The following is a 16,883-nucleotide window of genomic DNA, read 5'->3' on the forward strand; positions in this document are numbered from 1 at the left end:
AGGGGTGGCCATCTTGGTGAGGGAATCGGGAGACAGGAATATCTCTATAAAATCGTAAAATATGGGATTGGCAAAGTTTGACCCTCCCATCTAACTCACGAGTATTGTCACCCAATTCTCTACAATTGTCACCCAACTCTTCACAATTGCTACCAAATGACATGAGAGGTGATAGTGGCACAGGGTTAACACTGCTGCCTCACAGCGCCAGGGACCCGGGTTCGACCCCCAGTTTGCACATTCTCCCCGTGTCTGCGTGGGTTTCCTCTGGGTGCTCCAGTTTCCTCCCACAGTCCAAAGATGTGCGGGTTAGGTGGATTGGCCGTGCAAAATTGTCCCTTAGTGTCAGGGGAACTAGCTAGGGTGAATGCATGGGGTTATGGGGATAGGGCCTGGGTGGGATTGTGGTCATTGTAGACTCGATGGGCCAAATGGTTTCCTTCTGCACTGTAGGATTCTATGATTCTAACTGTCTACAATTGACGGCTTTTGACGGCCAATTTTTGGCTATGGGGATAGGGCCTGGGTGGGATTGTAGTGGTGCCGGTTTGATGGGCCAAATGGCCTCCTCCTGCACTGTAGGGATTCTATGAATTGTCACCTGTCTACAATTGCCACCCAACTCTCTACTCTAGTTACCGAAATGCTTATCATTGCCACCTTCGCCTTGTTACCCAACATCGCATATAAAAACACAAGAAACAGGAGCTTGCACCGTCATTCAATATGACCATGGTTGATCTGAAAAGGCCTTTCCCGTCTGTCCCCCACAATTCACTCTTTTATCAAAACAAACATCCAACTCAGCCTTGAATATATTCAATGACCCAGCTTCCACTGCTACCTGGGGAAGAGAATCCCCACTAATAATGACCCTCTGAAGAAGAAATTCCTCCTCATCTCCATCTTCAGTGGAAGACACCTTATCTTTAAACATAGCCCAGTTCGAGATTTTCCCACAAGAGGAACATATTCTCAGCATTCACCCTGTCAAGCCTCCTTCAGAATCTCACATGTTCCAATCCAATCACCTCTCCTTCTTCGAGGGCACAGAATCAAAATAATTGGCAAAAGGAATAGAAGTGATGGGGGGAAATTTATTTTGCCTGGAGGGCGATTGGAGTCTGGAATGAACATCCTGAGAGGATGGTGGAGGCAGGCAGATTTGATCGAGGTATTGCAAAAGGAATTGGATTGTTATCGGAAAAGAAAGAATGTGCAAGATTACCGGGATAAGGCAGGGGCAAATAGGACGGCACAGTGGCACTGTGGTTAGCACTGCTGCCTCACAGTGCCAGGGACAGGGTTCGATTCCAGCCTTGGGTGACTGTCTGTGCGGAGTTTATACATTCTCCCTGTGTCTGCGTGGGTTTCCTCTGGGTGCTCCAGTTTCCTCCCACAGTCCAAAGATGTGCAGGTTAGGTGGATTGGCCATGCTAAATGCGTGGGGCTACAGGGATAGGACGGGGATGGGGAGTGTGGATGGGATGCCCTTTCGGAGAGTCGGTGCAGACTCAATGGCCAGATGGCCTCTTCCTGCACTGTAGGGATTCTATGTTTCTATGGATTGGGACAATGCAGAATGCTCTTTCAGAGAGTCCTTGCGAACTCAATAGGCTAAATGGCCTCCTTCTGAACTGTAAAAATCCTGTGATTCTAAACTCCAATGAGTTTCCTGTGCAATATATCCTGATAAGGCACCACTTCCTCCCAGGAATCAACCCAGTGAATGCTCTGTCTTAACGCCCCGCCCTCTCTGGCAGGCCCCGCCCCCTCTGCCAGGCCCCATCCCCTCTGCCAGGCCCCGCCCCCTCAGCCAGGCCCCACCCCCACCAGGCTCTGTCCCTCTCCTGGTGCATCCAACCCGGATTCTCGCTGCGCTGGGCGCTGGTGATCAAGAAGGCAAATGGAATGTTGGCCTTTATCGTGAAGGGGATGGAGTATAAAAGCAGGGAGGTCTTGCTGCAATTGTACAAGGTACTGGTGAGGCCGCAACTGGAGTACTGTGTGCAATTTTGGTCCCCTTATTTGCGGAAGAATATATTGGCCTTGGAGGGAGTACAGAGAAGGTTCACCAGGTTGATACCGGAGATGAGGGGGTTAGCTTATGAGGAGAGATTGAGTAGATTGGGCCTGTACTTGTTGGAGTTTAGAAGGCTGAGGGGAGATCTTATGGAGATATATAAGATAATGCTGCAGCTTTATAGGACCCTGGTTAGACCCCACTTGGAGTACTGCGCGCAGTTCTGGTCACCTCATTACAGGAAAGATGTTGAAGCCATTGAAAGGGTGCAGAGGAGATTTACAAGGATGTTGCCTGGATTGGGGGGCATGCCTTATGAGGATAGGTTGAGGGAGCTTGGTCTCTTCTCCCTGGAGAGACGAAGGATGAGAGGTGACCTGATAGAGGTTTACAAGATGTTGAGGGGTCTGGATAGGGTGGACTCTCAGAGGCTATTTCCAAGGGCTGAAATGGTTGCTACGAGAGGACACAGGTTTAAGGTGCTGGGGGGTAGGTACAGGGGGGATGTCAGGGGGAAGTTTTTCACTCAGAGGGTGGTGGGTGAGTGGAATCGGCTGACGTCGGTGGTGGTGGAGGCAAACTCGTTGGGGTCTTTTAAGAGACTTCTGGATGAGTACATGGGATTTAATGGGATTGAGGGCTATAGATAGGCCTAGAGGTGGGGATGTGATCGGCGCAACTTGTGGGCCGAAGGGCCTGTTTGTGCTGTGGCTTTCTATGTTCTATGTTCTATAATGAAGGGGCTAGACAGGGTAGAGGCAGAGAGATTCTTTCCACTTAGAAAGGAAACAAGAACTAGAGGACACAGCCTCAAAATAAGGGGGAGTCAGTTTAGAACAGAGTTGAGGAGGAACTTCTTCTCTCAGAGGGTAATGAATCTCTGGAATTCTCTGCCCATTGAAGCAGTGGAGGCTACCTCGTTAAATATGTTTAAGTCACAGGTAGATAGATTTCTGATCAATAAGGGAATTAAAGGTTATGGGGAACGAGCGGGTAAGTGGAACTAAACCACTATCAGATCAGCCATGATCTTATTGAATGGCGGGGCAGGCTCGAGGGGCTAGATGGCCTACTCCCGCTCCTATTTCTTATGTTCTTAATGTGGACCGATATTCATTTTCTCTGGAGTCTCAGGAATGTAAAATCTTCTTTTCTCTATCCCATCCTTTACCTTATGAATTCAGAGGTTGAAGTTGCGGACCCTCCTTTTCACAATTTTTGGATGCGTGCAATAGTCTAACATGAGTTCATGCAACTGCAAATCTACTGTAGGGAATTTGGAATATACAAAAACTAACAGGTTGGGAAAATAGGCCACCAAATTAAAAACACATTCAAAACAGCTTTCTCTTTGCAAATGGATGGTGAGAGGAAACATCAGTGCCGTTTGAACTGATAACCTTTCTGTCCATAACGCAAGTCATTCATATAGATCATAAGTAGTTGAGATCCCAGCACTGATTAATGTGGCCCTCCATTACCTCCTGTTAGTTCTCTAGCCATGCTAATATATCATTCCTAACACCACAAACTCTTATGTTGCACAGTTGCCTTTTATGTAGCACCTTATCAAATGCTTTTGTGGAAATTCAAAACGTACTACATGTACTGTTTCCCTTTCATCCACCTCGTTTGTTACATCCTCAAAGAACTCCAATAAATTTGTCAAACACGATTTCCCTCTCACAAGACCATGTTGACTCTGCCTGATTGCATTACAATTTTGTAATGGATCCTACTTTTTACCAATGACAGATATTGGGCTAACTGACCTGTACTTTCCTATGTTCTGTCTCCCTCTTGTCTGGAATAGAAACATAGAAAATAGGGGCAGGAGTTGGCCATTCGGTTCTTCAAGCATGTTCTGCCATTCAATGTGATCATGGCTGATCCTCTACCTCAACGCCATACGCCCATGCCTTCCCCGTACCCCTTGTTTGGAGAACTTTTGCTGCACCTATTCTATGGCAAGTATATCCTTTCTTAGGTAAGAAGACTAAACCCAGCTTCATATATGTGTCATCACTGAGACCACCTATTTTCACTTCCATTACATTGCGTGACTTTGCCATGTCTCATCTCTCTGCTGCTGAAACCCACATTCGTACCTTCATTATGCCTAAACTGCACTTATTCTAATCCACTGTTGTCTGGTCTCACATATTCCACGTAACAACTGACTCAAGAACAGCTTCTTCACTGCTGCCATCAGACTTTTGAATGGATGTGATAACTCCCGTGATCTGCATTGGAAATCGCTAATTGACCACCCAGTTGGGCTTGTTGAATGCAAACTCAATAGGGATTGGTAATTAGCCAACCAGGCGGCGCTTACAGTGGCACCTGCTGCCTCACAGCACCAGGGACCCGGGTTCAATTCCCGGCTTGGGTCACTGTCTGTGTGGAGTTTGCATGTTCTCCCCAGGTCTGCGTGGGTTTCCTCCGGGTGCTCCGGTTTCCTCCACAGTCTGAAAGACATGCTGGTTCGGCGCATTGGCCATGGTAAATTCGCCCGCAGTGTACCCGAACAGGCGCCAGACTGTGGCGACTAGGGGATTTTCACAGTAACTTCATTGCAGTGTTAATGTGCACAGTAACTTCATTGCAGTGTTAATACTTGTGACAATAATAAATAAATGAGCTTGTGTACTGAGCCCTGTATAAAGCAAGACCCTGAGTGGGTCCATTAACCTTTTAGCCCCAGCTGGGACCTGTGGTGTTCACCACAGGCTTGTGGTTATTATTTATTTTCATTTTGTGCATTAAAGCACAGTTCCATCACAGCCAATTCCTGAAGTTATAATAATGGACCTATCTTATATTAAGTTGCTCTTTCTCTGCACCCTAGCTATGACTGTAACACTACATTCTGCACCCTTGCCTTTCCTTCTCCCCTATGTATTCTATGGACAGTATGCTTTGTCTGTATAGCACACAAGAAACAATACTTTTCACATTATCCCAATACATGTGACAATAATAAACCAAATCAAATCAAACTTCTACCTCTTGTAAACATGGCAATCCAAACCTCTGCTGCCTGTGTTTTAACACACACCAAATCCTGTTCCTCTATCACCGCCACCCTCCCTCACACCGAGTGTCTACCCCCCATGGTGGCACAGTGGTTAGCACTGCTACCTCACAGCACCAGGGACAACAGGTTTGATTCCAGCCTTGGGTCGCTATCTGTGTGGAGTTTGCACGTTTTCTCCGTGTCTGCGTGGGTTTCCTCCGGGTGCTCCGGTTTCCTCCCACAGTCTGAAAGACGTGTTGGTTAGGAGCATTGCCTATGCTGAATTCTCCCTCAGTGTACCCGAACAAGTGCTGGAGTGTGGCAACTGGGGGATTTTCACAGTAACTTCATTGCAGTGTTAATGTAAACCCCCCTGCTTGTGACACTGATAAATAAACTTAAAAATTTTGAACCTCACCCAGTCTGCAGGGGAATTCGGGCGAATTGATGGGGACAGCTCAAGCCCCGCCCACAAACAGCCCCGCCCACAGCCCGCGGAGACCCCGCCCACAATCAGAGCCACGCCCACAGAATAGAGCGGCCCATCCTCCAAGCCCCGCCCCCTCGGTCTCTCCCCGCCCACTCCGCACAGGCCCTGCCCTCTCCAACAGGCCCCGCCCCCTCCGCCAGTTCCCGCCCCTTTCCGAGGGCCCCGCCCCCTCCGCCAGGCCCCGCCCCCTCCGCCAGGCTCTGTCCCTCTCCTGGTGCATCCAACCCGGATTCTTGCTGCGCGCCTGCGCACTAGTGTCCATTGGCAGGCAGGGCCCAGCTGTTGCGGGTCCGGGAGGAGAATCAGGGCAGCCCGAGGATTGGGGCCTAGTGCTGGGGATCAGGGCCCAGCGCTGGAGAGAGAGAGAGAGAGAGGCTAGGGTGGGGGAGCTGGAATCAGGCTGAGACTGAGAGCAAATCCCCATCAACTGGGCCTGAGGAGGAGGAGGAGAGAGAGAGACCCCAGAGGGAGGGAGAGAGGGATTGAGATCCCTGGGTTGGGGAGAGAGAAAAGGAGAGAGCAAGAGAGATCCCTGAGGGAGAGATCTTGGGTATCCAGGGAGAGAGAACAAGGGAGGAAAAGAGAAGAAATCTCCTGGACTAGAAAGAGATAAAGAAAGTGGAGGGTGGGGGAAAGGGAGAAAGATCCTGGGGGTAGGGGAGGGATTTGGAGAGAGACTGATTTCCCCCCACCCCCCTCGAGAGGGGGAGAGAGAGAGAGACAGGCAGAGAAAGATCTGGAAGGTTGGACGGAGTGAAAGAGACATTGGAATTAGGAAAGAGAGAGTGAAACACAGCCTAAGGTAGAGAGGGAGTGAAAGATACAGCAATCCCAAAGGGGGAAGACACAACGAGGGAGAGGACTCACTGTGGGAGAGAGACTGGGAGGAGGTGGGATTGACCCAGGGAGGATAGATAGAGGGACGACAAACTGATCTTCGGGAGCGGAGAAAGAAACAGGCACAAAGACCAACCAATCCGAAGGGGCAGAGGCTGAGGTCTCACAGGGTTAGAGGCACAAAGAGGTGTCATTGCAAAGTGAGAGACCCTGAGGCCCAATCTGTGTCCTGGGACAAGGCGGTGATGGAGTGGTCGTGAATGGGCTGGCAGTAGCATCGAGATATTGGAACCGACACAGAAATAGGGTTGGAGGAGGGAGGGATCGGCAAGCGAGGCCGAGGTAGAGGAGGGTTTGGGGGGGGTGGGTGGTGGGGACACCGATGGGCAGAACGAGCTGGGGCTCGGAGACCAAGAGGGGGAGGAGGAAGGGCTCGCTGCCCTTGTAATCTCAGAATTGCTGGCTCCCTGCGCCTGCACCCGGAGGTTTCTGCGGCTTTGGACAGAATGTGCGAGAACAGCAGAGGTAAGCAGCATGCATGCAGGCTTGTGGGGCTGAGGCACTGGGGTAAGTGATGGCGTGGGCAGCAATGGGGAACATTCCAGTCAGGTCTCCAGCAAACTGTACTTAGTGGGTGTATATGTCTGTCCCACACCCAACAATAGTCCCTGTCTCCATTGCAGTCATACTGACAGACTGGTTAGACATTGGGGAGGGAAATTGCAATTGCGCAGACATGGTGCATGTTGCTCTCTCAATAATCTCCCTGACTCCTTTCACACCACCCCCAAGTGTTACCTGCACAAGAACAAGACAAAACGGGCAGCACGGTGGCACAGTGGTTAGCACTGCTGCCTCACAGCATCAGGGACCCGGGTTCGATTCCCGGCTTGGGTCACTGTCTGTGTGCAGTTTTCACATTCTCCCCGTGTCTGCGTGGGTTTCCTCTGGGTGCTCTGGTTTCCTCCCACAGTCCAAACATGTGCGGGTCAGGTTGATTGGTCATGGTAAATTGCCCCTTAGTGTCAGGGGGACTAGCAGGGTATATAGGTGGGGCTACAGGGACAGGGGCTGGATGAATTGTGGTCAGTGCAGACTCGATGGGCCGAATGGCCTCCTTCTGCACTTGTAGGGATTCTATGAAAAGCCAAGGAAGAATGATTTGCATTGAGCTTGCACCTTTCACAACCTCCCAAAGTGCTTTACAACCAGTGACGTACTTTGGAAGTGTAGTCACTGTTCTAACACAGGAATTGCGGTAGGCAATGTACGCACAAACCAAGCTCTCTCAAGGAGCCTTATGATCACAGTCAGGTAATCTGCTTTTGTGATGTTGTTTGAGGGATGTGTATCGACCCAGAATAACTGGTATAACTTCCTTCTCCGTCTTTGTGTCCTACCAGAAAGGTAGGCTTCCTAAGTGGGACAATGACGTAGATTTAAATTCATTCGCCAAAGGATGAGAGGGCAGTTGTGGAGAACATTCTCACCCAGATGGCAGTGGGGATCTCTGCCTGAAAGGGCGACAGAGGCACAAAGCCTAACTGCGTTTTAAAAAGCTGACGGAGATGCACTCGATATATTGTACTTGGATTTCTGGAAGGCATTTGGCAAGGTGCCACTTCAACGGTTATTGTGGAAAATAATAGCTTGTGGTGCAGAGGGTAACAAGTTAACATGCATAGAAGATTGGCTAGCTGGTAGAAAACAGCGAGTATGCATAAATGGGGCTTTTTCTGATTGGCAGGTTGTGATGAGTGGACTGCCATGGGGGTCTGTGCTGGGCCCTCAACTTTTTACAATTTACATCAATGACTTAGATAAAGGGAGCAAAGACATGGTAGTCAAACCTGCGGATGACACAAAGATAGGTAGGAAAGTATGTTGTGAAGATGACGTATGGAGGTTGCAGACTGATGGAGATAGGTAGGGTAAATGGGCAAAAACATGGCAGATTTTTAAAGTTTATTATTATTGTCACAAGTAGGCTTACATTAACACTGTGATGAAGTTACTGTGAAAATCCCCTGGTCACCACACTTGTGCGCCTGTTCGGGTACGCTGAGGGAGAATTTAGCATGGCCAATGTACCAAACCAGCATGTCATTTGGAATGTGGGAGGAAATCGGAGCACCCAGAGGAAACCCACACAGACACGGGGAGAACGTGCAGACTCCGCACAGTTACCCAAGTAGGAAATCAAACCCAGGTCCCTGGCGCTGTGAGGTAGCAGTGCTAACCATTTGGCCACTGTGCCGCTTGGAGTATAATGTGGGAAAATATGAAGTTGTCCACTTGGCAGCAAGAATAAAAAAACAAAAAATTCCCGAAACAGAAAACAGCTTCAGAATTCTGAGTTGCAGTGGGATCTCGATGTTCGAGTGCATGAGTGACCGTTATCATTTATTGTCAGGGGAAGTGATTACAAAAGTAGGGAGATTGTGCTTCAGTTGTACAGGGCATTGGTGAGGCCACATCTGGAGTATCATGTACATTATTGGTCACCTTGTTGAAGGAAAGATGTAAATGCATTAGAATCAGTTCAGAGATTGTATACCAGACGAATACCAGGAATGGGAGGGTTATCTTATGAGGAAAGGTTGGAGAGGGTCGTTTTATATCCATTGGAGCTTAGAAGAGTGAGAGGCAACTTGATTTAAATCTTTAAGATCCTGAGGGGTATTGACAGGATGTGGAGAGGATGCTTCCTCCTGTTGGAGAATCTAGAACTAATGATCGCTGTTTACAAATAAGGGGTCGCTCACTTAAGATGGAGATGAGGAGAAATTTCTTCCTCAGAGGGTAGAGAGTCTCTGGACCTCTCTTCCTCAAAAGGCAGTGGAAGCAGAGACTTTGAATTTTTTTTAAGGCAGAGCGAATGAGATACTTGATTAACAAGGGGGTGAAATGTTATCTGGGGCCGGCAGGAATGTGGGGTTCAATAAGATCAGCCATGTTCTTATTGAATGGCGAAGCAGGGTCGAGGGGCCGAGTGGCCTACTCCTGCTCCCAATATGTTCGTAGTGCCTGTGATCGACAGGACTATGGATCAAGAACTGGGATTAGGCTGGATACGCCTTTTGTTTTGCCCAATAGAGGCAACACAATGAGTCGAATGTCCTGCTGTGCCTTCCTCTTGTCACATCACCATGCCTGGTTCTTGCATGCGCGCACAGTACACGTTGCACACACACACAGTGGTGACCTGGCTGAGGATTTCCCCTAAACAGGGCCAGTTAAGGGCATCGTTACACACCGAGTAAACAAGGATACCATTGGTGCTGGATATTTGAGCTGGCCCTGTTTGAACATCGATTCTGGGTGTCTGCGGAAAGAGGAGCTTGCAAGGCTTGGGGAATTGGGATTCTAATATGGGGCTGTCTCCCACCTGGAATTGTATTTGCCATTTCCATAGTCAGATGTGTGCCATCTTTGGCCATTCTCGAGTGTGCTGTAAATGGGTGTGGTGTGCCAGAGGGTGAGCACTTGTGGTTTGGCCACGATATTCTGCACTGCCTGTGCCCGAGCTGCCTGCAATGCAGTTGTGTCCACTTTGGCGCACAGATACAAATTGACGATTATCTTTCAGGCTAAGACTGCTATTCGGATTTATTTGCTGGGTGTGTAAGTATACAGAATAATTAACAATGACAGAGCAAAGATTGCCAATTTAAAAAAAATCATTTACCTTTCCAGAATCTTTCAACAAAGATTGCGATTGGGGCCAGTCCCATTCTCTTTGATGTACAAAATAAACATTCGACACCAGATTGGTAATAAAAATACTCCAGAAAGTCAGTAACACTTTGCTTCTCCGTGTGGGATCCCAACAGTTCAGATCAATGTAACGTAAGTGTTCATCCAGAGCGAGGCAAAGAGGTGTGTTTTTGTTTCAGAAGTTTTTGGGCTAAGAGATTAACTTTTGAGCTATTTTTCGCGGGATTTATTTAATTATTTATTTTTTAAAAACGCGAATCCGGAAGTGGCCGCGTGGTGTCTGGGAAGGGTTTTTGATTTCCTGTTCAGCGCGGGAGGTTTAAAAGCAGGCCCCACTATCTAGTGGGCAGTGGAGTGAGAGGGAGCTGAGTGAGAACTGAAAGGTTTTGGTTCATTGGGCTTAGGCGGTAAGGGGAGGGCAAGGTAGGTTAAATTCGTAGTTAGTGCCAACGTATACTAGGTAATTGGAAGGGAGGGACATGTAATGTGCTGTTTCTGCATGACGTGGGAACTGGTGGACCCCAAGGTGATTCCCAGTGAACATGTCTGCAGTAAGTGCTGGCTGCTTGAGGAGCTCCAGCTCAAAGTAGACGAACTGGACTCAGAGCTTCAGACATTGCGACATATCAGGGAAGGGGAGTGTTACCTGGATAATGTGTTTAAACATCGAGTCATACCTCTTCGACTAACTAACTCAGCCGGGGTTCAGGGACAAGTGGGGGTGGCTGCTGGTGAGGCAGGGAGTGGGGGGAAGAAGGCAGGGAGTGGGGGGGAAGAAGGCAGGGAGTGGGGGGGGAAGAAGGCAGGGAGTTGGGGGGAAGAAGGCAGGGAGTGGGGGGGGAAGAAGGCAGGGAGTGGGGGGAAAGAAGGCAGGGAGTGGGGGGGGGAAGAAGGCAGGGAGTGGGGGGGAAGAAGGCAGGGAGTAGGGGGGAAGAGAGGTACTAAAGAGGTAGTGCTTGGTAGACTAATGGGACTGAAGGTAGACAAGTCCCCGGGCCCGGATGGAATGCATCCCAGGGTACTGAAAGAAATGGCTGAGGTAATAGCAGATGCGCTAGTAGTTATTTATCAAAATTCGCTGGACTCTGGGGTAGTGCCGGCTGATTGGAAAACAGCTACTGTTACGCCGCTGTTTAAAAAAGGAAGTAGACAAAAGGCGGGTAACTACAGGCCGGTTAGCTTGACGTCCGTAGTTGGGAAGATGCTGGAGTCCATCATTAAAGAGGAAATAGCAGAGCACCTGGATAAGAATGGTTCGATCAAGCAGACGCAGCATGGATTCATGAAGGGAAAGTCTGTTTGACGAATTTACTGGATTTTTATGAAGATGTGACCAGTGCGGTTGACAGAGGGGAACCGGTGGATGTGGTGTTTTTAGATTTCCAGAAGGCATTCGATAAGGTGCCTCACAAAAGGTTGCTGCAGAAGATTGGGGTACACGGAGTTAGGGGTAAGGTGTTGGCGTGGATTGGGGATTGGCTATCTAACAGGAAGCAGAGAGTTGGGATAAATGGGTGCTTTTCTGGTTGGCAGTTGGTGACCAGTGGCGTGCCGCAGGGATCGGTGCTGGGGCCTCAACTATTTGCCATTTACATAGATGATCTGGAGGAGGGGACTGAGTGTAAGGTATCAAAGTTTGCTGATGACACGAAGATGAGTGGGAAAGCGAATTGTGTGGAGGACGCGGAAAGTCTGCAGAGAGATTTGGATAGGCTGAGCGAATGGGCAGATGGAATATAACGTTGGCAAATGTGAGGTTATCCACTTTGGAAGAAATAATAGTAATTTGGAATATTATTTAAATGGAGAAAAATTACATCATGCTACTGTGCAGAGGGACCTGGGGGTCCTTGTGTACGAATCGCAAAAACTCAGTCTTGATCACCTGCAGGTGCAGCAGGTGATCAAGAAGGCGAATGGAATGTTGGCCTTTATCGCGAGGGGGATAGAATATAAAAGCAGGGAGGTCTTGGTGCAACTGTACAAGGTACTGGTGAGGCTGCAACTGGAATACTGTGTGCAGTTTTGGTCCCCTTATTTGCGAAAGGATATATTGGCCTTGGAGGGAGTGCAGAGAAGATTCACCAGGTTGATACCAGAGATGAGGGGTGTAGCTTATGAGGAGAGATTGAACAGATTGGGTCTGTACTCGTTGGAATTTAGAAGGCTGAGGGGGGATCTTATAGAGACATATAAGATAATGAAGGGGCTGGATAGGGTAGAGGTGGAGAGATTCTTTCCACTTAGAAGGGAAACCCGACCTAGAGGGCACAGCCTCAAAATAAGTGGGGGCCGGTTCAGAACAGAGTTGAGGGGGAACTTCTTCTCTCAGAGGGTGGTGAATCTCTGGAATTCTCTGCCCATTGAAGTGGTGCAGGCTACCTCGTTGAATATGTTTAAATCACGGGTAGATAGATTTCTGATCGATAAGGGAATTAAGGGATATGGGGAGCAGGCGGGTAAGTGGAACTGATTCGCTTCAGATCAGCCATGATCTTGTTGAATGGCGGGGCAGGCTCGAGGGGCTAGATGGCCTACTCCTGCTCCTATTTCTCATGTTCTTATGTAAATATACTTTTGACTCATTTGGCCATTCAGATTGATCATGTGAACTGCCAGATTGTGGCACTCAGGAGGACTTTGCCATTTTCTTGTATGACTTCCTCATGAACCTGCCCCGGCAGGGGGCCTGGCAAGACTTACCATGATGTGGAGGTGCCGTGTAGAAACTTGGTGTCTGTGTCGATATGCGCGATCTTCTTGGAGATCCTCTCCGGTTGGAGCCGGCAGTATGCGATGTCGATGGTAGTCATGATGTGGATGTAGAAACTTGATGTCTGTGTCGATATGCGCGATCTTCTTGGAGATCCTCTCTGGTTGGAGCCGGCGGTTTGCGGTGTCGATGGTAGTCATGATGTGGAAAGACTTACCATCAACAGGTCAGTCCGACCCGACTATCTGCCCCTCTACCGCGGCTACATTCGTGGCCGGGCGCCCCTGGAAAGGGAGCATGCGGTGACCGAGGGCACAGTCTACGCCTTTCGTGCCCGCTGGGCACCGCAGGGGCTGAGGTGTATTATCGACTCCTTCAATCACATTTTAGTTTGATGTTTTAAGTTTCCTTTCTACTTTGACTTTTGTTTTGGGCGGTTCTCCTTGTTGGTGCTGCCCCCTTTTAATTTGTCCCTTAGTTAATTTGATTTAGTTTAATTGGTTAGTCAGAAAGATTGATTGACAAATTAAGTAGCTCGAGTGTCAAACACTTAGCAACTTGTGAGAATCCGCAAGATTAGTGGACGTCTGGTATTTCAACGCCAAGCAAGAATCTGATACAATGAACATGTCGTGACTTCTCTTTCCCCAGCCCCAAGGAATTCTGCCAGTGTGATACCTCATCCAGCAACCTCGATGTCCCAGAATGGCTTTTAGATAGAATATTTACAGCATAGAACCAGGCCTTGTGGTATCTGCCGAGGTTGTGCTCCAGCCCTCCTCATCTCCCCCTATCGGAACATCCCTCTAGTCCTTCTTCCCTCGCGTGCTTACCAGCTTTCTCCGAAATGCAGTTGTGCCCTTGTCCTCAAAAAATACAGCTTGAGGTTGCTCCCTCCGCACCCCCACCATTCTCTATCTAAAGACTTCCCTGTTGGATCTTATAGTGTTTTAATTTTTTTCCCCGCACCCCGAATCACAGTTGAGAAAGTAACTGTCTCACTGTAAACCCGCAGCACCCTGGCTATAAGAAGAAGGAAGAAGCTCATTCTGCTGGCTAACAGTCACTTGGGCAGGGCTGGATTGATTGAGGAAAGTCAAAAGGACACATTGAAGGCAGATCTTGTCCAACCAACTTGCGGGAGATCTTTAATGTGGCAACAGCGAGGGTCGAGCAGGGTGATGTGGTGTGCATGGACTTCAAGATGGCGGCTGAAGTCTAAAAGGTTGGACAACAAAGGTGGAGCCCGTGGCATAAAGAGAAACAGTGGCAGCAGGGGGAACAGGGTTGGCTGTAACACAGGAAACGGAGAGCAGTGGGGAATGGTTGCTTTTCAGTCTGGACGTTGGTTAACAATGGACTTTCCTCGAGAGTTGGTGTAAAGACCTCTGATTTTCCTGTTCTGTGTTAGGAGACTTTAGTGTCGGGCACAATTTCAAAAATTTACAGATGACATAAAGTATTGAGAACTGCAGTGAGGATAGTAATAGACTTCTGGCACAGTGGTTAGCATTGCTGCCTCACAGTGCCAAGGACCCGGGTTCGATTCCAGCCTCGTGTGACTGTGTGGAGTTTGTATGTTCCCGCCGTGTCTGCGTGGGTTTCCTCCGGGTGCTCCTGCTTCCTCCCCACTCCAAAGATGTGTAAGTTAGGTGGATTGGTCGTGCTAAATTGCCTCTTTTGGAGGCAGAGGTAGATCATTGACTTCTGGTGGAAGGCCCCTGCTTCAGTCTTGTTGTTTACACTGAGCTGCTGTGTTTGCTCCATTGTGGAGGATAAGGATATTTGTGGAGCCTCCTCGTCCAGTTAGCTGTTTAATGGTCCACCATTAATGGTCATTCATGACCAGATGTACCAAGTCTGTCAGAGCTCAGATCCGCTCTGTTGGTTGTGGGATCACTGAGCTCTATCACTTGCTGCTTTCGCTGTTTGCCAAGCAAGTAGTCCTGAGTTGTAGCTTCACTCAAAGGGTGGCACACTGACAGTGGTTAGCACTGCTGCCTCACTGCACCGCGTTCGATTCCAGCCTTGGGTGACTGTCTATGTGGGGTTTACACATTCACCCTATGTCCTCTGGCTGAATCATAGAATCCCTACAGTCCAGAAGGAGGCCACTCAGCCCATTGAGTCTCAATTGATGCTCATTGAGCATCAACTCTCTCGGCAGAGTATCTTACCCAGTCCCACCTCCTCACCGTATCCCATAACACCACACATTTACCGTGGCTAATCCCCCAAACGTATCTTGGGACACGAGGGAGAATTTAGCATGGCCAATCCACCCTAACCTGCACATGCTTGGACTGTGGGAGGAAACAGGAGCACCCGGAAGAAACCCACACAGACACGAGGAGAATGTGCAAACTCCGCACAGAGAGTGACCCGAGCTGGGAGTCGAACCTGGGACCCTGGCGCTGTGAGGCAGCAGTGCGAACTACTGTGCCGCCCAATATACTGGGTTGGGCCTCCGCGAGCGTATTGTTCGCAGTTCTAGATGCCGCCTTCGAGAAAAGATGCAAAAGCTTCAGAGAGGCGAAGGGACTTTGGCCAAGTGGCTAAATTATTGAGAACTGATCCCGGTGGTGGGAGAGTGGAGAACCAGAGGGCACAGGTTTAAACTGATTGACAAATGAAGCAATGGAGTGATGATGAGAAGCTTTTCTTCACACATTGAGTGGTTAGGATCTGGAATGAACTGTCTGAGAGTGTGGTGGAGACAGATTCCATCGTGCACTCAAATAGGGAATTGGAGTGGCACCCGAAGTGAGAAGGGTTTGCTGTATGTTGAGTGAAGCGCAGTGGAGTGAGACGAGCTAAATTGCTCTTGCAGACAGTTGGCACGGAAATGCTGGGACGCATGACCTCAGGATACTGTACTGTGCTGATAATCTATGATCATCTCTGTCCAGGTTCCGATCGCTAAAGTCTATTTGCACGTCTTCACAGTAACACTGTCTGACACCAGACAGAGAGGATATGGTGGCGCAGGAGGAATGTCACATGACTAATCATCAATCGGAACCAAGCAAATTCCCACAGGTTTCAATCTGACCGTGGAATTTAAATTCAATTCACAAAATCTGGAAGTGAAGCTTCGCCCCCCACCCCCCCTCCCCCCCCCCCCCCCCGCCTTGCCCTGCCCCCGACTTGCCCCCGCCTCGCCCCGCCCCGCCCCCCCCCGCCACAGCCCCGGCCCCAGCCCCTCACCCCCCGGCCCCTGCCCTCACCCCCCGGCCCCTGCCCACCCCCCCCGGCCCCAGCCCCTGCCCCCCCCACCCCGCCCCGGCCCCTGCCCCCCCCCCCCCCACCCGGCCCCTGCCCCCCCCCCCACCCGGCCCCTGCCCCCCCCCCACCCGGCCCCTGCCCCCCCCCACCCGGCCCCTGCCCCCCCCCACCCCGGCCCCTGCCCCGCCCCCCGGCCCCTGCCCCCCTGTCCGGGCCCCTGCCCCCTCCCTCCTGCCCCGGCCCCTGCCCCTCCCGGCCCCTGCCACCCCCGCCCCGGCCCCTGCCACCCCCGCCCCGGCCCCCCCCACCCCGGCCCCTGCCCCCCTCCCCTGCCCCCCCCTCTCCTCCCCTCTCCCCCCTTCCCCCCTCCACCCTGTAACACCCTTCCCCCCTCCCCCCGTACCCACTCCCCGCGCACATGCCCGTCCTCCTCCTCGGACACCCCCTCTCTCTGAGCAGCCCCGTGCCCCACTCACTCCCATGGCCCCACCCGTCTCCCTCTCTCTCCCTCCCTCTCTTTCCCTTTCCCTCCCTCTCCCTCCCTCTCTTTCCCTTTCCTTCCCTCTCTCTCCCTCCCTGTATGTGTGTCTGTCTGTTGCGTCTGTCTGTTGCGTCTGTCTGTTGCGTCTGTCTGTTGCGTCTGTCTGTTGCGTCTGTCTGTTGCGTCTGTCTGTTGCGTCTGTCTGTTGCGTCTGTCTGTTGCGTCTGTCTGTTGCGTCTCTCTGTTGCGTCTGTCTCTGTGTGGGTGCGCGTCTCTGTGGGTGCGCGTCTCTCTCTGTCTCTCTGTGTGTTTATGTCTCTGTGTGTGTGCGTGTGTCCCTGTGTGTTTGTGTCTGTCTCTGTGTGTATTTGTCTGTCTCTG

General features: G+C 50.4%; 1 protein-coding gene across 14 annotated transcripts in view; it reads left to right on the top strand.

The window, feature by feature from the left end:
* The first annotated feature begins 6,159 nt into the window (after positions 1-6,159).
* Positions 6,160-16,883, top strand: part of rxrba (retinoid x receptor, beta a) — a 77,321-nt gene continuing 66,597 nt past the window's right edge. For 4 of the 14 annotated variants that reach the window (XM_078217598.1, XM_078217605.1, XM_078217601.1 and 1 more), the window contains exons 1-2: positions 6,161-6,891; positions 10,063-10,215. Coding sequence is in view for 4 of the 14 variants with exons in the window: in XM_078217609.1 (XP_078073735.1) it covers positions 6,873-6,891 (19 nt within the window). In the remaining 10 variants the exon portion in view is untranslated. Of the gene's footprint in view, positions 6,892-10,062; positions 10,216-13,811; positions 14,022-16,883 lie in introns of all 14 variants that reach the window. The other 10 variants (XM_078217602.1, XM_078217596.1, XM_078217612.1 and 7 more) reach the window with 6 other exon arrangements.

Source organism: Mustelus asterias, chromosome 8, assembly GCF_964213995.1.
Source record: "Mustelus asterias chromosome 8, sMusAst1.hap1.1, whole genome shotgun sequence".
NCBI classification, from domain to species: Eukaryota; Metazoa; Chordata; class Chondrichthyes; order Carcharhiniformes; family Triakidae; genus Mustelus; species Mustelus asterias.